The 25,282-nt window shown below is 44.2% G+C and overlaps 1 protein-coding gene across 1 annotated transcript in view; it reads right to left on the minus strand.

The window, feature by feature from the left end:
• The window catches only part of SYNM (synemin), an 84,728-nt gene that overhangs the window by 55,583 nt on the left and 3,863 nt on the right, over positions 1-25,282 (minus strand). Inside the window, exon 2 of the mRNA XM_078683131.1 lies at positions 3,097-3,221. Within this exon, the coding sequence (XP_078539257.1) occupies positions 3,097-3,221 (125 nt within the window). The remainder of the gene's footprint in view (positions 1-3,096; positions 3,222-25,282) is intronic.

A 25,282-nucleotide genomic window follows, 5' to 3' on the forward strand; every position in this document is an offset into this window, starting at 1 on the left:
TCCAGTTTGTGTCTATCCTTACCCTGATCACCCAAACTACTAGGGTCCACTGTTTTTTGTAACAAGCTAAACGCCCAAGGTCCCTAGTGTACTACCTTCGGGTTCCCTTGTTTCCTATAACTGCATTACCAACGTGGGCGCAAAGGGCAAACATGTCCTTAGGAGGTGCAATGAAAGTGTGCCACAAGAAGCCCTCTAGAGATCCCCAGGCAAGTAGATACAGTTACTCACTGCACCCGCCTTCAGGGGGATTACTAATCGCTTTTGAAAGCGCAGGCTGGCTGCCGCCTGCAAAGAGAAACATAGAGAAGCTTTTAAACAGCTGCTCCGTTTTTCACTTCATCACGCTGCCCCAGGGAAGAGCAAGTTCATGTCAGCTCTGAGGGCAGAGCATTCTTCGTAATAGGGCGCACTTTCCTTGTTTGCATCTGGCGCACATACTGAAAGGTGCACTGTTGCGCAAACAGGGAAAGTGCGCCCTTTTAGTAATACGGGCCCTGTAGTCATTTCTCAAGGTTTAATCAGCCAGTGCTCAGTCTTCCTTTATTTCATTGCTATTATTATATTCAAAACACTCAGTGCCCGATTACGAGTATTGTGGAATTTCATGAGAAGATTCTGGGGGGCCAGAAGTACTAATGCCAAACTCTCCGCATGGAATACCTGCAGTTACACCCCTCAGAGTTGGTAAGAACTATGCAGACCAAGAATTACTGGGTGGAATTCCACATGGTCTTCCCTATTCCGAATGGTTTAATATGATATTTACCACCTGCTCTAAGCTGTGTGCAGGGTGTGGGTGTCCAGAGGTGGATGGGAAGGTGTGGGAGTGAACGGGCACAGGCCTCGTTGCCGGGCGAGCATTACATTATTCCTATGCATTGGCTGGAGGTCGGGCAGGGGCTGTGAAAATGGGTCCGGTCTGCAATGCAGTCCTGTTAGTTTGTGATTTAAATCAAGGCAGTGAATCCGGACCTGCAGTTCCTGCACCCAGAGAATCCAGGTGCAGGAACACAGTACCCCTCATCAGTGGCGTAGGAAGGGGGTGCGCTGGGTGTGGGCCGCTTCGGGTGTCATCACTGAGAGCGGTGACAAAATGTCAAAAATATGTGTTTTAAACACATATTTTTGGATTTTGTCAAGCCGGGGTGACAAGAAATTTTCCGCACCGGGTACCACCTGACCTTCCTACGCCACTGCCCCTCATAATTGTCTAGAATGGAAATTTCAAATCTGTAAAAAGGCCAACAGCAATAAGGGCCCCGGACACTGGACAATGTTGACTGTGGTAGTGTAAAGATGCAATTCTATACACTGGAAAGAGACTATAACAGCCTTAAACAGTGCCAAATGCATGGCGATGGGGAGGAATCAATAAAAACGGTGAAAAGCCAAGACCAATCAAGGCGATCTGGACCCAGTACTGCTGATCATCACAGCCCAGGACTTTCTCTGCCTTAGTGCTCTTACGGGCACATGCATCATTGTCAATTGCATTCGCAAACGGTGCGAATCGCAATTTTCGGCCGTTTGCGAATGCAATTGACAAATTTGGGATGTATCATGTTTTTCGCAATTTTAGAAATCGCAATCATGTTGCGAATTCTAAAATTGCGATTGCATTCAAGAAATCGCAATTTTAGATTTCTTAAATGCAATGCATGAACATTTTAAATTTGCGAATTCGCAAATAGGGAGAGGTAATTTACCATGAAGTTGTCCTTCATGGTAATTTGCGAAAACTTTCAAAAATGCACAAAGTGCATTTTTGAAAGTTTCATTTTACACACACACATGGCCTTGGGGCATGTGTGTGTGAAAAATGCACTTAAAGTTATATTTCAGGGGTGCAGGGGGGGTCCTTTGGACCCCCTCCCTGCACCCTTGAAATTGCATTCTCAATTTGCGATTCCCAAATTGCTAATCGCAAATTGAGAATTACTTCCCATTCATTCCTATGGGCCTCTAGGCCCATAGGAATCAATGGGAAGAGATTCCTTAATTGGCATTCGCAAATTGTGATTCGCAATTAAGGAATTTTAAGAAATCGCAAAAGAAATTGCGATTTCTTAATGCATAGCCTTTTGCGATTTCTTAATTGCAATTCCTTAATTTTCGCAATTAAGAAATCGCAAACGGCAACAATGATGCATGTGGCCGTTAGTGTTTCGCAAATTTTGGGGATTTCCTCGCTTCTGCCCTTTATTTGGTGTTCCTTAGGCCGTTTGCCTCTCTGCATCCAGACCCTGCTTCTTTCTGCACAATTTTTTGAGTGTCCTTAATTGACCTTGTCCTGATGAAGATCCTCTTAAATGAATAATAAGGTTGAAGAGTTAATGCATTTTAAGAGCAGACTACTTTTCCGTCAAATTATCGGAGATTGTTCTGTGTATTTATAATTGTGATGGCAATTGGGTTGCTACCACCTTTAAAGGTTTATATCCATTGGGTTCTTAGTAGATCATTGTTTTTGGTAAAACTTAAACCCAAGGTTCGTACTAGACTTAGTTCATTATACCAAAGGTTTCAGGAGTGGCCATACTACGCAGAAGGCTTGGTATGGGAGACTAAATTGGATGTCTTGTAAAAGCACATTGTAGGAAGCACACAGCTGCATCAAAACAAGGGCGCAGAATGTAAAACTTGCACTCGTCGAAAACATTTTCAAACATGAAAGTCAGGCCTTCATATCATGCTATGTCTTTCATACTTCACACTGGTGAGTGCCTCGAGTCTCTGTAGATTGTAGTTTTCTCTACGGTGGGTAGAGGGTCAGGTCTTACAACTACTGTGAATGTGTTCAGGTGGATTCATTTTTTCTAACACAGGCAGACAATTAATAGTTAGGTAGAACAGAAGCCTCTTAGGTCCATGCGAAAACTTTGAGAACTGCTGACAGGTTGGGGTCTCTGTAATTCCCAAAGGGAAAGAGCCACATGTTAAGTGCAAGTTCTTGACATGCTTCATCCTTATTTTTTTCAACAATGTCACCTGACGAGAATCCTCTGGATTTCACTTAAGGCCAGTCCATTGCTGCACAAGTCCCTGTATGAAGGCGGGTTATATGTAAACATAAACTATAAACCAAATCCTTACCGGTAAGCTGCCACTTCCAAGCTGAGTCCTGTCTTGGTCTGCATCAGTTCCTGGTAGTCCTTCAGGCGGTCAGAGATGGTCAGGGCAAGAGTCTGCTTCTCGTCCTCCAAGGATTCAATTATGATCTAAAGATACACAATTCCTTTTAGATGGGGCAGTTGCAATGTTTCTGTTGCATTATGAATCAATATATGTGTTATGATGGAGTCATGACCCCCAAGGAGAAAGCGTTTCCAACATTAACAATCTTCAGCCCCACCCTCTCTGCTTTTTCTTCTTTTCTATAACCGGATATCACCAATCTCACTATTAAAGTTATGAGATGCCTATAATTGTCACCGAACCGCTTTTAGGGCAGCATGTGGTGGTTTGACAGAGATCCTGGACATTTTTTGCCCAAGATGTTCTCTAAAATATCCCCAGAAAATTCGAACAAGAACATTATGCATACATATGTGAAAGAAGAGGGAGTACTTCCTTTTTTGTACTTTGTTGTTGAAGAGGGGATAAATATATGAATAAATCAACCAAAAAGTATAGTGTTACAAGATTGACGATCAACAACCATTCCTGTTTTCGAAATCGAAACTGACCACAAATCACATACCTCAATTGCTACAACAAATTCCTTTTAAGGGTGCTCAAAATCATGCCCTTCTCTTATTAAAGTATACATCCCTTCAACAGATCAGCTAGATTATCCAAAAATATTCAGGTTTACAGCCCCGAAATCCCATCCTAAAGTTACTGTCACACATGTATGATTACAATGCAAAGGTTAAATTCTAACCTATTACCACAGTACAACCTAACTAACTTGGGAAGTCTCTACTTACAGATGCTTTGAGTGTTGCATACTCTTATTACCATTGTTGATGGAGTAGAGGTGGGATCATGAGGGGGGGAGAGTGTGTGTGTTTTAACTGCATGCCTTTACTTATCATTTACTTTAAATATATACATTTTTCCAAAACGCTTTTGTGAGTCACGATGCCCCTCCCCATACTCAATATTTTGATGAATAGCATATATCTGGACATCTGCATATTCATAATATATATCCATGTGTATACATGTATAAATATATATATTTATTTAAGTCAATACAATTGCATTTTGAAAAGAAAAATGTATTTTATAAGTGGGTGAAAATTATGTGAAGTGCTGTAGTAGCATCAATTTCTGGAATTTTGGGTAATAACCTAACAAAATTACAGAAATGACGCCTGTGTTAACTAGATTTCAACCGGGCCCTGCGGAAACACGCACGGGACTAAAAAACATTCTCAGCCTCAGAATCTATGTCATATGCTTCCCACAATTCAAAAGAGGCACATGTTTATTCAGCTTGTCCTGAATGTTTCTTCATCACATTGAACTTCATTACAGTTCAAACAAATGAAACGTTATTCTAAGAGACGTATACACTACACTGTGCGGTATTGGACATACATACTTTGCAAAGGTTAACCGGTCAGATTTTGATTGCTGCGTTCAGACATTACAGAGATGATAAAGTTGCCAAGATGATGCTACGTCACCCACTTATGCACTGGGGAAACGCTTTTTAGCAGAAAATTTAATTTACACATATGTAAGTAAACATAAACCAAAATAAAGTAAAAAGAAGCATTTCTTTTTTGTACTGAAAATAATTGTGCGACTCTTCATGCAACTTCATGTTTACATCCCAGGCACTTACATTAAGAGGACAATCAGATACGCTTATGCATTTTTAAAGTTCGTTGTCTAAACCTTGAATGCCTCCTACTTACATATGTTTATAATAAAAAGAACATGTAAAATAGTGTCCTTGTGGGGCTGCTTCTTATTAGTGGTGTTACCCAGGGCTACACAGTGTGCACAGTTGGATGCAAAGAACAGAAAATGCACTATATTTATTGCAAAACATGTGCACATATAAGCTGTCTTTCTGGGGAGCACAACATTGTAAATGTTTTCCAAAAGATATTCCTCTGCAAGGCATTGAAAACACAGTTAATATAACAGCGTTTCTATGTTTCTTTTCAAAACAAAATCATTAATTGTTGCAGAATAAGGATCTGCTGGATGTGGTATAAGAAGCATAGTCATTTTAATAGAATTGCAGACCCTTTTCTATCAATGTACATTAAAGCATCAAAATAGCTGAAAAATAACGCACAAAATGTGACGAATAAGTGGCCTTGAATTGCATTATATGCCACACTGCTTGCTTTTTGATGCCGCATAATTTGTGTTTCCTTTAGTCTATGCTGCCACTTAATTTGGTCCTCCTTTGCCACATAATTCTAGTAGCCCACGCTACCCACATCCCACTGCCAAGAGAAACAGAGAAAATATTGTTCATTTCTGTTGAGTAGCTTTTAGAGTTGTAGTTGTTTGACTGACAAAGACATGTTCAAAATGATGACGTTAATCTCTGCTTTTGCTTGTACTCATTCGATGGTAAAAGTGCGTATTCTTCCCTTTAGCTATAAACATCATGTCTGTGAGTTTATTTGGTATAACTTTTCAGAGGGATAATTGGGATTTGGGGAGCCGCTCAGAGTTTTGCTTGATTTTCAGCCTACTGCAGAACTTCATTAATCACTAAAATGCTTATCTGGAGCCTTGGGGCTTAGAGTTTTTCATAAATGGATTCTTTTATATTGGGCTCATTCTAATAAAAGTCTATACATAAGTTATATATATTTTATTCTTTTGGGGGGTTTATTATCGTTTTTCAGTTTGCACTTTAAAGTTTAATGTTCTTCCAAAGACATAATGCTAATAAAATCTAGGTCCCCCAAAATGTATTGCAGCACAGACTGCTGAAAAGACATTTTACAGCTCACATCTGAATACACCCACACTTTGAGTTACTCTATGGCACTATGTCACCACGAAACCAGCTATCATGTCCCTCCTTCCTTTACCAATGAATACATTATCTGGTACATTAGCCCATTTGGTTCAGTTGAAATGGATCAAGAAAATAACAAGCTAATTGATGCTTATTTAAACATAAGCTGAGGGCTGGACTTTGTGTGGCAGTGAGTCAATGTTAACTGGCAAATCTACCCATGCCAATTGTCATGTCCCTTTCACAAAAACACACAGCTGCTTCTACAACGTGCAAACAGCTCTCCAAGGAAGCCCCACGTGAGGCACGCTGCCACCACTCAAAATACACACTAACCCATATCTGGCACCCGGGTGTACCCAAACACCAACACACACGCCAGGTATCAGTTATTTAGGCAAGCCCTTATTCCTCAAAAAATATATATTAATACTAAACCTCCTTCTTTGCCGTGAAACATACACCCTACCCAGAACTGTGTCAACCCCACCCTTCCAAAGAACATTCATATCTAAATTCCTCACCACAAATATATTAAACCTCCAGATACCCATGTCTGCCATCTTGTTCTCCAGCACTCCTAAAAGACTGCATATCTGCTACATTCCTCGATGGCAACAAAAAGCCCATGTACGGCATCCTATGACCTCTCACCCTTTTAAAGAATGACAAACATAAGGCCTCTGTGATCTCTCGGCTGAATAAGTTAAAAGAAAAGTGCAGGCTCAGGTCAGAAGGATTGTGAGAACTTTGAGCATTCTTCACAAAGAATGGTGTATGAGTAGGCATGACTACCCCTTGTAGTACTCCTGACTTTCTCTTGGAATTCAGGAGTACATCACTGAAAAATCTTTGTGAATTGAGCCCTGGGTGAATTTCTCTGTACATGGATATTAGTAGATAATGCAAGCTAGAACATTGGCAGAGGCGCATCATACAGGTTCAGATAAAGGCACACCCTGAGAGCTCTGAAGATGTCTCAGAAGAGTGATGGGGCGCATAGAATAAGATGGACTATGGGAGCTCCGTTGTCAAACACAGTTCCCCAGATTCGAGGCCGACCGCTCTAGCCGTTAAGCCGACTCCTCTCCCCAATTTACTTTATCATCTCCCCACATTACCTCATCATCTCTGCCTCACCTAATTTCTTACATTGTGCGATTTACCCAAGTAAGCACAAGGACGATTTAAGAATATATGCATGCAAGAAATTATTTCAAAAACTATTTACCCACCTTGGCACAGAAAATCTAATTCAACTCAAGGCCCTGCATAATCCTGTATTGCCTGCTTGACAAAGAGCCTACCTCCACAACTGAAAACGATCCTATAGAAAGGACAAAATATGCAGCGTTAACTGTTAAAGAGTCCAGTGCTCTAGGTATGCACCTCTTCCTGTCAGGATCTGGATGCCGGTCTGGAAGATGTCAGCAATGAGGAGACAGAAATGCCCCAGCCTCGGCTGTTCTTATCTGTCAGAGATATGACCCCAAAGTCACCGACACTAGGTAGCGCCCAGCAGATAGTGCCTTCAAGAAGAAACACCAGGAAAGGAATCAGGAGCAAGGAAAAACATCTAACACTAAGAAGCATTGCGAAGGGGGCGTGACTAGCTGCCGATCATGGCGGATGCAAGCTGAATGAGCTCCAGAGCCCGAGCAAAATTATCCTGAGCCATCAACGACCTGAAACCCCAGTACGCTCTGCCAGGTGTGCGGGGGCTCTGAAAACGATGAGCAGAGTTGATTTGGGTGCCGGGACTGCGCCGTAGGCATCCAGCGACAGAGCCCGGAAGACGGAGCGGACGGCTGCCGAAGAACGGGAGAGCGCCCAGGTCAGAGATGCGGCAGGCCCGGCGAAGGAGGCCTACCACGGAGTAGAGTGGTGGCGAGATCATACAGCCTGGCCGCCGACCCACTGCAAACAACGGATCCTGGGTGTGATCGGAGATGTGGAGCCGGGGGACACCCAATCATAAAAGGGTGTCTGCCCTGGGCCGCGGAACGTGACTGGGCACCCATCGTGGGTAAGTGTTGCCCTGATATTCAGGGGCGGGAAGCTTACGGACCGTCTCTTCTCCCCCCCTTCTATTGCCGGTGGATTGGGTGACGCTGGCCCGGCATAGTGAAGGGGGACGAGGGTTGTGGAGCCTTCACTTTCCCCCGTTTCATCGGCGCCCTGACCGGACAGCTGCTGGGGGCAGAGGCTTAACCCCTTGAACGCTCATGACGAGCTCAGCTCGTCATGAGGCACGGTGCTCGTGTGCTCATGACGAGCTGAGCTCGTCATGAGCCGTGGAACGCTCATACGTGGGGATAATTCCCCTGCTGTGCTGAACGTTCCACGAAAACGGCTGTGGCAGTGATGAGGTCAGCTCGTCATGAGCACACGAGCACTGTGCCTCATCATGAGCATCACTGTGCCTCGTCATGAGCATGGGGGCGCTGTGCGCACCCCCCTGCCCCCAGCACAGCGGGGGTATCATCCCCGCATGCAAGGGGTTAAGAAGACGCATATATCAACTCCAGCGCCTCAACAGCGCGGTTGTGCTGGTTGTTTTGCAACCCGCGAGAGGTGCCTGGGGCCCGAGGTAACCTTAGAAAACGTGCACCTGGCGCGAGGTTGGGCCTCTTACTATCACCGCCGCTAGGAAGACATCAGTGGTATCACTGAGCGGTGCTGCGGGAGGACGACATACTGCACTGGGGCTGAGGGCGCCATAACATCGAAAAATTTAATCACCCCCCCCTCTTATCTTGCCTTGTATATCAGTTGGGGGCCTGCAGGATATTCAGAGACTGGTTGAGACGAACTTGGAATGCGTACTGGTGGCTGCTGTCTGTTGGGCCCACCTCTTCCTGTGGGGGGCTGTAATCCCCTACTGCGCAGATAACAAGTAAGGCATACAATACTCGCTCTGGAGAGGGTCGGCCACGATCGCTGTGGGGCTACACCTTTGCAGCAGCCCTGATTTCTTTACCTCGCCTGGCTGAGATACCCACATGGCTGGGTGGATGACCAGCGGCACCACATTGTACATTCAATTTTGGAGTTGTTGGGCTGTTTGTCTTTACCTACTCCTTGGCTCTCCTCAATAATGCGGGGTGCCTGTGCGCATCCTGCGTCTGAGTCTGGGGTCATTCTCCCTGGTGGTGGATAAATCATTAGTATACCTCAACAAGTGACATGGCAAGGACGAGTGGTCCGAGATGCACACGTGTGGAGATGGGTTGCCTGAAAGGGAAGATGCAGGAGGTGGCTGCCACTAACTCCCAAAGCACGGAGAATGGGGACCCCGCCATGAGTGTGCGATCAACTAACACAATTCCGCCCACAGATGTCACGGAGCCCCAGGATAAGTTGGATCTGATCCTTATAGAGGTCCGTGAGTCCAGGAAAGCTATAGAGCATCAGATAGGTTCTCTTACTGTCGGCTTTACACTGCTTAAGGCAGACCATGCCAAACTGGCCACCAGGATGAAGGATCACACCTCTGTACTGGATGATTTAGTGCCACAACAGAAAGAGAACACAATGCAACTTCAGGCTCTCCAAAAGCAGGTATCTGGGTTGATGGACAGGGTCGAAGACGCGGAGAGCAGAGCAAGATGTAATAACATTTGTGCCATTGGTCTCCCAGAACGCAGTGAGGGGACAGAGGCGACAACATACATGGAACAATGGTTTCACACACACACGTGGCCCCTGAGGGCCTCTCTGACTTCTTCTGTATTGAAAGAGCGCACCGTATCCCCATAGGAAAGCCGAGAGTGAGTGCTCCACCTCGACTTCTGATAGTGAAAATTCTCAACTACAGAGACTGGGACGTGCTACTCCTGAATGCACGGAAAAAAACACCAATTTGAGAATTGCCAGATATCACTGTATCCGGACTACACGTTAATGGTGCAACGTCAAAGATCCTCATTGCAGGCAGTAAAGTGGAAGCTGCAAACCAAGAACCTCAAATACGCGCTGCTCTTTCCTGCACATCTAAAGATAATGTACGATCAAAAGACATATTTCTTTGAGAGTCCAGAGGACGTAGAGGAGTGGCTGAAGGTCATGGACCCCACGCAGCTTTCTGGTCAGTCTCACCCGAAACCACTGCAGAGTCAGGAGAATATGAGCAGACGACGCTCATGACGAGTGACTGGGCCCATGGGTGCGGTGCTATTTCCTGGACCCACGAAGAAGCAGGTACAGAAGGGCAAGGAGGCAGCCCTTGGGGCTGCGAACACTCTTAGGGATAATTCCTCCCGCCGAGACTCCGAAATTTCTGACTCAGACTCAGATGCTAGTCTAGCACTCTTTCCTACAGTAACTCCACTAACGGCAGATGACCTAATGGGGTAAATTCGCCATACGATGGTGATTGCTGTGGATGAGGGCCTTCACTGCACGTCTCCTCCAGTACTCATGTATCCTTTTGCTCTGGTTCTGTATACGTATATATGTCGAGTGTACTGTTATAGGTCATCTGCTTGGGCTCAGAGGAGCTCCTATTGATATGACTTTTCACATGATGGCTATGGCTACCGGTCCCCACTTTGTGACTACTACAGTTTATTATGCATCAGTTCTAAGTATGTTATGTTTGGTCTGGCCTGGTTTAGTTGGGAGGCAAGACCTGGTATTCTGTTTCGTTCTGGGGTTCAAGGGCTCTGACTTCACGCTACTGATATGTACAGCTAGACAGCACGGTCCTCTACTCCGCATAGATAACTCACGATTGTTTGCCAATGCACAAACAACTATAAATTGATAACGTGGAACGTTCGGGGCTGGGATCCATTCACAAACGGCACAGAGTGCATACACACTTACTCCACCGGGGGGCACACGTGGTCTTCCTCCAGGAATCACACTTAATGGAGGCAGAAGCTACAAAAATGCGGAAAAAATAGAGGGGGCAAATAATTTCTACAAACTACTCTGCGTTTGCCGAGGGGTGGAGATTTGGGTACGAGGGGACATCCCATTTGTTATATTGGACAAATGAATAGACACACGGGGCAAGTATATTTTCTTGTATGGCACGCTGGATGAAATGCAATCGTCCTGGGAAGTGTTTACGCTCCAAATTTTGATCAGCATAAATATTTCATAGGTCTGAACGGGATACTCACAGGGTGGGAAGCCTAGCCGTGAACAGTGAGGGGTGATTGTAATGCAGTCATGAACATCGCCCTAGATCGATTGAAATTGAAATTAAAGTACTTATTAGGCGCACGACTACCAGGCGGTTTCTTGGCGCTAGGGATTGCACCCCCCCCCCCACAGAGAGGCGCAATGGACAATAAACAAGCGGAATCCTTACGTCCTTGGGTAGAGGGCTGGTCTTTGAGTGACACATGGAGGATTCGGAATCCATCGCATAGCTAGTATTCCTTCTTCACCCCGGTTCATCAACTGCATACCAAAATAGATAGAATCCTGTGCTCCAATTCCATAGCTGATCAAATTACAGACACTACTTAACTAGCAAAGTCATTCTCTGATCATAATTCCCTGGAGACTGTCTTCACGTGGGTTAGAGTATACCCACCCCTGTCCCAACAGGGCAGTTGTGGCCTCAACTACTGGAAGATACGGTGTTTCGAACCACACTTTCAACAACACTCCAGAATTATTTCACTGAAAACAGAAACACTGCCTCCACCATACTGGCTGAATGGGAAGCACTGAAGACAGTTTTACGGGGAACGGCGATTAGTACTACAGTGGGGGTCAGGCAAGAGATACATAGGAACCTAAAAAACCCAGAGAACAAAATGTCTAGATTAGAGCAAGAGGCAGTGCATGACCCCACAAAGCAGACACCATTACAGGAAGTGCGCATTCAACACGTGCAGTTGCTTGAAACCCTTAGACTGATTGATTATAGTTCCTACACTCAAATGAAACACTCCGAGGCTGATAAATTGGGCACATTATTAGCAAAACTAATTCGCAATGATCCACCGACCACCGTCATTGGGCATAATAATCTCCCTGGGGAGGCACCACGCACACGCAGTATGACATTAATGAAGCCTTTAGGACATACTATGAAGGGCTCTATAGTGCTCCGCCGGAGCTAGGAAGACCCTATATTGACGAGTTCCTAACAAAACTACCATACCCACAGGCCCCCAATGGTATGCAGGATGACTTGAAAGGACCTATCATGAGGGCAGAAATCAAGGCATCAATAGGTGGGATAGCGCGCAATACATCACCAGGACTAGACGGACTACCAATATAATTTTTTGCTGCATATTCAGAAATCTTAATCCCACAATTGGAAGAGGTACATAATGAATCCCTTGCAATAGGACACCTTCCCTGTACCACTATTCAAGCGTTGGTAGTATCATTACTCAAACCAGGCAGGGATTTATCGGATATATCGGGTTATCGCCTCTGTCATTATTAGCTACAGAATACAAAATTCTCATTAAGATCTTGGCAAATAGGATACAGCCATTTCTTAATAAATTGATTCACAGTAATCAATGTGGATTTATCACAACCAAGGAGCACCTCACTGAATATCCGTAAATTACATAAGATTATGTCATTAGATTTTACACGTCACCACAGTGCTGGGTGCATATCATTAGACATGAGACAGGCATTTGATACATTATCATGGAACTATATGTTCAAAGCTATTGTACGATTCGGTTTACCCTCCGAGTATCATAAATGGATAAAGTTATTATACGCCGCTACAACAGCAAGAGTCCGATCTGGGAAACTAATCTCTAACGAATATGAAATACAGAGAAGCACACGGCAGGGATGCCCCGTGTCTCCAATATTACTGGTCCTGGCGTTAGAACCACTTGCACTCCGTTTCCGACTAAAGGCTACACAATGCGGTCTACCTATAGGCACTGTGAACTGGTGTCGGCGTATGCTGACGACATAATACTATATGCGTTGCCTATACTGGAGGGACTGGGCCCAATCCCTCATATTTTTGCCGAATTTGAATTAATATTAGGTTTAGCCATTAGTGAATCCAAATCAAACACTTTATTTGTCCACGATAACGTGCACCCGGACCATATCCAATTTGGGAGACTCACATTACCGACGGCCCCACACACCTTTAAATATCTGGGTATTAATATATAATGCTCGCAAGCGGACATGTTAGAGGGTAACCTCAACAAGGCTGTACAGAGTATCCGATCCCAGGTGGCTTTTTGGATTACGCTTCCCTAATCAGTTATTGGACGCATGGCGTTTTCCAAAATGGTAGTGCCTTCTATATTATTTTACAAACCTACCTTTGGTGGTAGCACCGACTATTTTTAGCACACTAGATACCATTTTACTAGATCTCATTTGGGGTGTGGGTCGCCGCAGAATCAGTCTTAAGAAACTACAGTTGGACACGCGGGGGCGGCCTAGGAGCGCCTGACTTTCGGGCATGTTATAATGCATGCCAATTACAGTGGTTAACCTACTGAATGGGGGGACGCACTTTGCAGGAAATAGATTACACTGATAGACACATCGAGCAAGGAGTACTCCACACTTTGCTTCTGCCACACAGCAAACCTCCATCGACATTACCACCTCTGCAGCACACTGCATTACTATGCTGGAAAAAGGCCCTGAAATACAACTCCACCGGTGGGCTTTATGCAGATAATATCCCAATAGTGGGTATACCACTGGCGAGTTGCAGATTGACGCAACAGGCACTCGGACCCTGGTTGGATGCGGTGGTGGAGACTACTGGGGCATTATTCAATGGTGGGACACTGATGGACCATGATGCATTTACAAGAGAAACGGGGGTACCTAACATGTTATACATGACACATGCCGCTCTTTTGCATTATATCAAAACACAATGGGCTCGACAGTGGGAAGAACCTCAAGTGAATGGATTAATTAGATCTCAATATTATATGGGACATGGTAGTCATATTATTAAGTGGTTGTACACTAGCGCCCGCACACATGCTAGAGCCACCGTAGACACACTTCGAGCGCAATGGGAAGCGGATAAGGGGCGAGAGTTCACAGACAAGGAATGGGCAGATATGTTGGAATACTCACATAAAATACCTATGATTTTGCATAGAGCTTACTTCACCCCAGGTAAATTACAGAGAATATGCCCGGCTACTGCCCATCACTGCCCTCGATACAAATTACCAGCAGCAGACCTCCTACATATACTATGGGCGTGCCAGAGCCTTGGTGACTTTTGGCCAGGGGTTATGAGCTGGATAGAGAAAACTACTCATCTCTCAATAGGTGGAGCGGCACTGGAATGTTTACTAGGCATCCGTAAGCGCAAAAGGGCCTACAAGGTTTAGTTGCGCTTTCTGGACTTGGTGCTCATAATTGCAAAGAGGTCTATCACGATGCATTGGAAATCAATCAAGGCCCCCGCAATGGGCATGTGGTATAGCGAACTGACCAGGTGGGCAGTGGCTGAAAGCAAGGCACTGCGTAGAGAGGAGGCCCGTGGCCTGCGGAAACCCCCAATTTCTCTGGAATGGGACACAATGGTGGAAATCCACAAAAGTGCTAATCCTGATGATGTCCCCGACGCTCCACATACACAACAAAAGACAAAAGCATGGAGTTCCCATGTAGTCGTGTGTGGATAGGTCGGGACGAAATGGTTGAGGAAATATGGGGAGAGGGAAATGTGCAGCTAGGATTTTATATAATACAGTTAGAGTATGGGGTGGGGGGTGGGTTTTTAACAAAGGGAGGTGGGGGGTGTTTAAGGGTTATAGCTGAACAGTTTTGTACGTACACATGCTTTACGGCCTAGCGGATGAAAGTTAGGATATGGAGAAAATCCTTTGTTTCTTCTCGTTTGTAATATATGCTTTCACAGTTCTCCGACTATGAATATTGTTGTACATACTGCTCCTTGTGTGGAGACCTTACAGGAAGAATTGTGTACTCTAATATGTCAAGTAAGCATGGTATGTGTATCATATGGACAAAAGAAGAAAAAAACTAAACCCAATAAAGTTTGTTTAAAAAACCCACAGGAAGCATTGCGACAGGACAGGAGAAAGAACACGCTACCTTATATACTATGGAAAACAGGAAATTACATCAAAAACGTGAGTTGCCATTTTGGATTGGGAAAAAACTGGTTGGTGAAGAAGGCAAAGAGGCCATCTTAGATGGGGCAAGGTATAATTCTGTAGAGGGAATTCTGGCAACCTGAATTCCCCAGGAATGAGATGGGCTAATGAATTGCCTCAAGCATGGCACTCTCAACGGAAGAATGGAGGCATGGGACATCCACTGGTGGCCAGCCACCTACAGGTAAGTTTAGACAGGGAGCACGGCGGCTTTCCAGTCTTTCCCCGCTTTCAAGTGCACTTGTTCCCACTCGAGGCAGCCTCGTAAAGCCATGTCAGGCTAAGCACTAGCGGTGCCATACTTCCTAAAGCAAATCCAATAGTGAGAGTAAGATTTCAAAGTGACATTCTTTCTGGAAGCTTGTACTGTCAAAACCAAATGATCATAAAGACCTTTCTTTATAATTCCTACCCATTCAACCTCCAAGCCACTAAAAGCAGCCTTTCCAGAATATCACAATGTAATAAGAGAAAGGCTATTGGGGAAGGAACTGTCGGTAGCACCAACACCATGAAATCAGAAGATACTAGGACGAGTGGGGCCAAGGTGGAGCAATCACCACTAATGATCCTCTCTCTCCTCGTCTGAACCAGAAACCTCAAATTCAAGTGGACTGGGGGAAAGTCATAGCATGACATCTTGTAACATTACAGGAAATATCTCAAAGGAACCGTGCTTGCACTGTGTTTGAAACATGACTTCCCACTTTGAAGATTTTTGACATTTGTTTAGGATGCTTAATGGCCTCTTTTCTCCTGAAACGGATCTCCAAGCTCCTTCCTCCATTCCTCGTGCTTAAGTTGGACTCTAACAAATCTATCGGCTGCTCTGATTCCATTTTAGACTTAGAATAGAAAGCTATAAGTCAGGAAATTTCCGACTGGCACCACACCTATTAACTTTCCCTTTCTTAAAATGGATGTCAAACGTTAAACTTTTAATCGTACAGACTTCTTCAAGAATAAGGGGTGTAACATTGTGTTACACATTTGAACGCAGCATTCTAAATATGGCTCGACTCGAGCTGTGCGCAGTGGTATATGCGCCCCATTACACCGCCTCAGTGTGCCCAGGTGGACTTTCTGAGCACAGCCCTGATCTCTGTTGTTCTCCTTTGCAATTCGTCAGACGTAATTCTTGCCACATGGTATTGCTGAGGCCCACTGCAAGGCAGACTGTATCCACAAGGAACTCTTAAGCACCAAAGACAGACCGAGGTAAAGATTTCTTTTAAAGAAACACAAATTACATATAAATTGTCTCGAAGAGGAAACCCGTGGCTAATCCTAAGTGCCCCAATGAAAATTGTCAGTGTTATGGTGCCCACCTCTTTATGGCCTATTATCAGCCTGCGCTGTAATCGAGATATGCCGCATATACATCAGATACAAGCAGGATAGTGCACTTAGTGCCAATATCGGCAACATTCACCCGTTCTCATACAGCAACATACATACCCTGTTGGAGGGTCCCCTTCGGGGCCCCCCGGGCGGCCTTGGCATTTCATGCACTCCACACTCTGAACTGAGCCGCGTCTCAGCACTTGGACTGTAGCCCAATAACTACACAGACACTACATATACCGTCTTCCCTATGTTCACAGTGTAAACTCGCAATACAAAACATGTCATACTGCACACCTCCTAGGGCCTATTATCACTTCGTAGTGTACTCAAGGTACAGCATTGAAGTAAGATACATTCAGGAGAGCATACTTTTCAAGTAGCGCCCACTGTGAGGGGACCTGCCTCTCAGCACGTGGACTTTAGCCCAGAAACTATACAGGGCCCATATATACCTCTTTTTCCATGATGAGAGGGTTAGCCCACTATACAAAGCATGTCATACTATGGCCTATTATCATCCCATGATGTGAGCGAGATGTGCAGCTATAAATCAGATAGAGGCAAGTGAGTGCACTTTCATGGGGCTCATTCTGTGAGCTGAGCTGCCGCTTTGCACTTGGGTTTTGCCCACTGACCATGGCGGGCCAATACCCATGGTAGAAGGTTGTTCTGCAACAAGAGTGGATGTTCCATAATAAGTTGGAACCACTATCGTTGGACAGTTAGTTTGCTCAAGGGAAAAAGAGCACAAAAGGGAATTTCCCAATGCTTTATAAGAAAACAATGGTTGTTCCAATGGTTGTTTCAATTGTGGGATTCAAAGTTGTGTCTTATAGTTTCTGTGGACTATTTCCCAATTTGGCTTCTTTAGCAAATAATTCCCTAACATGACTTTTGTTTAAAAAGATGCTGCCTGACCATTTTCTAGCTAGTTTTTAGGACTGATCTTTGAGACAGACTTACAGCCTGATTCATGTACATGCCGTTTTGCGTGTCCCTAATAGCGAATCATAGCGATTCGCTATTGAGGACACGCAAAACGGCATTCATGTAGGAATTGCTACTTAAATAGCGATTCCTACATGTTCTTTATTTGCGAGTAGCAATTTGCTACTCGCAAATACTCCCCATTCATTCCTATGGGCCAAGAGGCCCATAGGAATGAATGGGGATTTGCGAGTAGCAAATTGCTACTCGCAACTAAGATAGCGAATTTAAGGGTGCCAGGGGTGTCCAAAGGACGCCCTGTAGCACCCCTAAAATGCACTTTTGGACAGGTGTTGCGCACACACATGTCCAAAGGACATGTGTGTGTGCTACATGCAACTTTGAAAAATGCTTTTAAAAGCATTTTTCTGAGTTTTTGCTATTTACCGACAGGTCTGACCTGTCGGTAAATAGCGGCCCCAAAAGTCCAAAATCGCTATTTTGTTTTGTGTCATGAATAGCATTTGAGGAATCTCTATTAGAGATTCCTTAAATGCCATTCCACGCAAATATGCGAATTCTTACATAGCGATTTTTGCATTTGGTATCATGAATACCAAATGCAAAAATTGCACTCGCAAAGGGCCAGATTCTGAGAATCTGGCCCTTTGCGAGTGCGAGTGCGAGTGCAATTTACCTACATGAATCAGGCTGTTAGCTCTTTAACAAGACTATAGTTTTTCCATAAATTCCATACATTATATACATTTGAAGTGGAGTTTTCGGCCAGTGGGCTTCATCCATTGGTCAGTTTAATTGCATTCACATATTGCTTTCACCCAGTGCATAATACATCAATAGGGAATGGGGGTCACTTTGCACACGGTCTCTATAAACTGCGAGTGACTACACAAGGCCTGTGCTTATTGTGTACATCCACCTAAAAATAGTTCCTTTATCCCAGTGATAAACCTTGTTTCAAGTGTGCTTTTTAATTGTATTTTTTTTATTTTACTTTTAAATAGCAGCTAGTTCTTTTATCTGCACTTGAAGTACCCAGTTAGATGGTGATATATTTTCTGTCTCCACTCAAAAGTCATAAAATGTGCAGGAGACATTGTAGTGGCATGTCATTTGAGTGCTTGGTTAGCTGGTGATTTATTCATGACCCCTTCACAAATTGTAATAATAACATGTATGCCACGACTGAAAGGTTTTCTGTAAAAAAATAAAATCTGTTGTAAAACATCAGTGAGTCTTTGTTTATTTATATTTTTAATGCAAGCCTCATACAGCAGCCATGTTTAGGTGGCCACATTTTTGTGCCAAACCTATTGACTTTGCCAATGGTTGTTTTGCTTTATGAGATAGAAACCATGGCTCCTCTGTCTACTGCTGTGCCTCATCTGCAACCTGATAACTAGTACCACAAGGCACTGTACAATGATAATTGTCTAAATCAGGAGTTGCCAACCTTTCCTGTAATAAGAGCTACTGATCAATAAAAATCATCCTTAAACAACTAATATAATTAGTGTTTTGATTAATGACCGTCAGGCACCGGTGCCTGCACTTATGTAATTAGAAAAACCTTTATTAACTTAAAATTCCTCTACATTGGAAAATACCTAACAGCTATAGCTGCAGGGCCTCTGGCACAAGGCAATATTATTATTACCAAGTATTGGTCACCACTAGGTAGTTATAGCTAGTTAAGCTGTTCAATAGGGAAAGATTTTTTGTGTTGCTAATAACTTTGACATCGTTTGACGAATCTCCACAAAAGTTTCCAAAAAGGTGCTACATTTTGACTAGTTTGCGCATTGAATGTTTCAGGGTGACCCGTCACAACGGAACCAATGGGAAACGTTTCTTTGCCAAACATACAAGCAACTTTGTACTAATACAATTCAATTGGAATTCATGAAAACCAGACAATGGGAAGTTAAACCTAGAGACAGACACTAGCTGCCCTGATGAAGTCCCTATATGGGGATGTAACGCGTTGGCTGGGTCTGTCTTAAAAAGATTGAAAACTGGCTTAAGAATAAGGAATATGTGAAAGAATGACAGCTCTGTAAGGACCAATTCTTTACAACAAAAGTATAAACTTTGACTATGACCTTCTGTTCACGACTGATTCCAGCTAAAATACCATGGGCATTTGTATAAATGAGATATTAATACACTGCCCTCACACAGAATAGACACTATTCCAGAGTGCCTGTTTGCTTCTGAGAAGCAATGTTGTCAGGCCTCCATTGTTAAACATGATGTGCCGCTGCCGAGAAGCATGAGAAGTGTGTGGACTCTCCATATCCTCTTGTGAAGTAACATTACTCTGTTAGACCAGCTTTAATCTACTTTTCTCTTGGCGTGCCAGACTGCCGCAGAGCAAGATGGAGTCATAGACGTAGACACCAGAAACCAAGGAGTTGGTTTTGAATTTGCTATCACATGGACTGGCATGCCTATGATGAAATATGTTGCTGACGTGGTGCAGATAGACTGAAGTGGGGAATGCGCAGAAATACTGGGATGAGACATTTGCTAAGACAGAGAACACTGTGGCGAGCTTCAGAAGGACTGTGGACACAGGGAGACAGATGGTAAGGACTGAAGTGGAGAGACACTCCATGCACCCAGACCTTCCACGGATAAGATGCTGAAAAACGACCGACTAGTGGAGGTGAGCGCACACTGGGCACACGTCAGGATAACTTGCTAACACAGTGCACAGAAGACGCTGCAAGTATGCTCGAGAATTTGGCCAGAATATTCCAATAACAGACCGTAACAATTTTAACTAAGGTGAGAGAGAAGGAGAGAGAGAAAAAATAAGCTTCTTTCACGGAAGGCTGCAAATCTCAGACTGCTTGAGCTCTAAAAGTGGTGGCAGCCATTTTGACTGATCCGCCTCCTCCTCCTTGCGCGCACTGTATCTAAATTCACCACAAATACCAGAACACCAATCCCAGCCAGAAATAACCCATAACATCCACATGTGCACCTCCACTACCGCCGCAACAGTGCAAGTGAGTAGATATTCTGATAGAATGGGGAGGGCAGGGGATGTGAACTAAAGGCACAGAGTACACCACCACAACACACACTCGGCCAATCATGACTTTGTACCAACCAATTGATAAAGGGGACTTAAACTACAAAACCTGATCTTCAAAGATTGCTTGAAAGTAAACTTGGGGTTGATTCCACAATGTGGAATATGACCCCAAATGGGGAAATAGCCTTCGACAAGAAAGACTCCAACTTAATCATAGTAAACCCCACCCCGGAGCCATCAGAGAATGGTGAATTAGAGGTAAAAACGTGGTTGTGGAGACAAAAAAAAGCCTGCCCATCATAAATGGCATGACTGATTCACTCACTAATTAATGGCAATCTGGAGCACTCTCCTCCACCTGCAACACAAGGTTGGTACTGATTAAACAAAAGGACTAGCTAAGTTACTAGGCTTTTATATTCAATCTAAATATAAACATCGGCTAACTGGTTAACATGCCAATCGCAGCAGAGACTCAATAGACTGGTAAATGACAGTTATATTAATGAAGTATTATCACAGGTAACCCTCCCAGGCTGAAACATTTCAGATTCATCTACTAAGATGACACCCCGGGTCTGCTGTACACCCTTGGCCTCTCATGCATGTAGCACACAGTAAATGGTGGATGGTTGTTTTTGACACTCATCTCCATGCCACCTCTGGTTAAAGTTAGGAGGGACTATCATTGGCATTTGTAGGCATCTTGAGGGGAGCAAGAAGTGGCAATATTTGCACAAAGACGGCAACATCTTCTTGGCAAACTCGGCAACCTGCATACAACAGTGTATCAGCTTCGACTCTAAATACAACCCGACATTGTAGGCGATAAAGATACTGGGGCTGGTCAACGGGGAACTCCAAGACTATGTTTATACACCTAATTTAGCATGGTTACTGACTTAATAATACCCGGATGACGAGGCAACTCTTTACCATAACCCTGATATAGCGATGTTACAAGACACACTCTTACACCCTAGAACACAAACGTCCTCTGCAGTAAAGTGGGAAGCCCACTGGGATTATTCCTCCCACAATGACCATTCTAGAAGTGTGGTAACCTTAAATTGTAAAACAAAAAACTACTTTCAAACCCAAAAAAGGATCACAGACACTTTTGGAAGATTAGTCAGCGGAGAGAGTCATTATGAATACACCTGGTCCATATACAACCCCCACTGACTTCTTTGACATTGTCCAAAAATGTAATGAACTATAAACATCTCACACAATATAGGGAAGTGGTTTAAATTGATTTCTAAATGTTCAACTAGACAGATCTGTGCAGACTCCAATATTCCCCTCACAAATTGCAAATAAGGCAAATGAATGACTTTATCTATACATTGCAAAATCGACATCCCTCCGAAAAACTCTCCACATACTGTTCTTCAGTCCCCAATTCAAGCTCGTGCATAGAATATGGGCTAATATTGTCAATCCTAATGTGTTGAATACAAAATACAAAGTTGCTCCTCACAACGTTCACTGATCTCTCACTAATACTTCTGATGCACCAAAGCCAGCCGCAACCATGGAAAACAATTGACATAAGTGTGGAGCGATGGAGTAGTCAGAAGCCAACTAAATATGCCTTTCTTTATTGAAGACAATAAACCGCTGTTACATCAATGGCCAGTGGTGACAGTAGAGCCCCCGGACTGGACAGAGTCACTACAGAACTGTATGAAGAATACAATTAAATTGTGTATTATTAGCATACGGTATTTACAGCACTATGGAAGGGTAATAAGACCTATATGGTTCAAGTGTACTTATTAAATGCACCGCACACGGAATATATTGCAAAGTAACACAATATTTACTCTGACAATTTAGATCTGCTTTTTTCAGAAAACTTGTAAGCAACACTTTGCAAAGTCTCAAGGATTTGTCAGTGACTTTTGACAGCCTTAACCAGGAAGCGTTCCATAGTGTTCTTGTCCCTGAGATGCAAATTAGTGTCACAAGACATAAATTAGAGTCACAAGATTTAAAAAAGAGTCACAAGATGCAAATTAGAGTTCTAGATCACAAGTTACCCAACAGCCTTAGGCTCATCACTCACATTCAGTGAGTCCTCTTTGTCAGTTTCGGTCTTTTTGCAGGGCTTCTGAAATAGCCTCCTGCAACAGATGTTTCTCAACATACCAGGAACCAGTGGAAGTGTGCCGTTGGAGCATGTAGTGCCGCATGGTCCAAGATCCACCCCGGGCCTGGGAAGGACCAGTCCAACTCCAGAGAGGGGCATCATGGTTCCACCTGCAGAGCAGGCACAGTAATGGAGTTTGTCTGTGGGGTCTGTGAAGTCTCTCAATGGCCCTCAACACGTGTGAGGATTTACCGGAAGATGATGCTGCGTTGAATTAAAACTATCAGCGAAAAGGTCAGTTATATTATGTTATGCTGATTTGTACAGCGCACTAATCACCTGTGAGGGTATCCAAGAATTTAGCTAGAGGGAGGGCGGGGCGGAGGAACCCCGGAGGTTATTTGAAAAGCCGGGCTAGTGAGTTGATTTGTAAAAATGGTATGATAGACATTCTGCAAGGCACAATTAGTCGCTTTCAGTTGGGTTAATATCGTTTGTAGTCAGTATTTAGAAACTTTTGTGACATAGTACTATATAAACTTTATCTGTGGTTAGATGCATCCGAAGATCTAGGGTTGACAAAAGGTTATGTGGAATCACTTTTATTAATTACATTGCTTAAAATGAAATAGAAATCTCGTCAAAATGAGAGGTGGATGGTCTATGGGAGAACATGTTAAGCGTTTAAAATGTGCAGAGCAGTAGGCAGAAGGCAGCCATTTTGTGTAAAGCACAGCTTCCGATTTCAGGGAGGCATAACATGGAGAGTACCACTAAGTGATATCCAGTTCTCATTCTCAGCTCACTAAAGCTGTGTTAACCCAGGGCACGAGTCGGGGGTCCGCGCGGGTGGACGGTGTCCCCCCACTTCTTTCACAGGGTGGATGCCGTCCACCCTGCCAAGAAGTTGCGCCCCACTAAAAAAGATGCTGGTGTAATTTCCAAACACCAGGACACATTCAGCAGCGCCTGCAGGTTGTTGTCTGCTTTCGATCACAACAACGTGCAGGCGGGGACGGGGCTCTCTTATTTCTGACTCCTGCTGGCCTTTAACAAAGGCCGAGTCTGAGGGGTCATCAGGTCTCCTTTTGTTCGAGTCTCCTGGCTGGCAGCAGTCAGGAGCCTCACACCTGATGCAACTGCAGGAAACAAAGGTTTGCACCGTGTTAGCACTTCCCACATACTCAAGTAAGGCAGCTTTTCACTTTGTTCAGGCTCTGTTTAGGAGATATGCATGCACTGTAAGAAGTCAGATGTGTTGATCTTTCCCAGTATTTGCACAAAATAGCATTTATATTCGCTTACAACCCTTGAGGAGGCGTTGTAATAATTTAAATATCACTATTTCTTTTACAGCAATATGGCTATAGAAAGCTTAACGCTGACAAAAGGTATCATTGTTTTATGTGTAGCCTACAAAAGTGTGAATCTTCTGCCTAAATCCGGAGGGTTTGCAAGTATACTCGAAATGTGCTCAAATGTACATGTATTTATATAGCGCAAATCACCGACCCGGTATCTAAGCGCTTGCTTAGGGAACCCGTCCTGGTATTCCCCTGTGAGATACCCCGGCAGGGTATCCACAAGGTGAAAGCCAGGCATCCCGCCGCGAGGGGCCGTAGTGGAGATTAAGCAAGCTATTGCCCAGAGTCGCAGAGTGTGCCCCCATGAGTCGAGTAGGCACCGGAGCGAGAATTGTCGAGTCCGTGGAATTTTTGAGCCCGAGACCCGCCGAGGCGGGGAATTGAACCCTGGTCCACGGCCGATGTCAGCTTCCGGGTCTGCCGCCTCTAACCACTGAGCCACACTTCTCCATGTACTCATGATACACCTGCTAAACATATGTGAGGGCTTCATATCTGAGATCACTTCTTGTGATGCCAGTTCCTGTGATGTCACGTGCTGTGATGTCACTTGCATACTGATTAACTAGGTTAGCCCCCCCACTTCTTTTTTTTAGGACTTGTGCCCTGTGTTAACCCAATCACCCTACGTCACCAACGTGAGCATTCCGTACTTGATAGTGTTGGTGTAGTTAACATGAGCCCATGGGCCAAAATAAACTAATAACAACGATTTTAAAACTAAAAACACATTTCTAGCTACGAGGTGTCCTGGTAACAAGGAGTCACATGGTCACACGACTAACTGCTGAGGCCACAAAATAAACACAGAACTTCCTAACTCCGATATACGATATCTCGTACATCTCCCCAATCTGCCCAGCCTTGCTACAAATGATACATTCGTGGTTCATAAGAGACAGAAATAGCCTCCCAACATTCTGCTTTTTTGAGAAAGCGTGAATAGACGCCATCACTAACTGCTTTGTTATCGGCGTTTGTTTAGCACGCTGTTGTTGGTCTGACTCTGTGGTGCTTTACGCAGGCTGGTGGCTTTCCACCTGTTACCGAGCTTACCGTGGTAACTGGAGTCTCATTCCGCCTGTGGTGATTTGTTGTCTTTAGAGTTGTGGCCCTGTTCTTGCCCGGGGAGCTATACCTTGTTCATGGAGCGGCTGATGTGTGGTTTGATGTTTGGGGCATACAGCCTGAGGGAGGGGGTGCCAGTGACGCACGCATTTTTAGGTTATTGTTATTGACGTGTGTGCTGGGCATTGCTGGATATAAAACAAGAATTAAGTGTGTGTGTGTTTCGGAACTGTGTGTGGTGTTTTGTAAATATTTCGTGCTGCTTTAAACAGTATGGTGTCTGCCATGTCGTGGCTCTTGTTGTCGATGTACAAAGATGGTCTGTCGCATGTTTTCTATTGAATGTATGTGTGTTATTTT

Source organism: Lissotriton helveticus, chromosome 3_1 (assembly GCF_964261635.1).
Source record: "Lissotriton helveticus chromosome 3_1, aLisHel1.1, whole genome shotgun sequence".
NCBI lineage: Eukaryota > Metazoa > Chordata > Amphibia > Caudata > Salamandridae > Lissotriton > Lissotriton helveticus.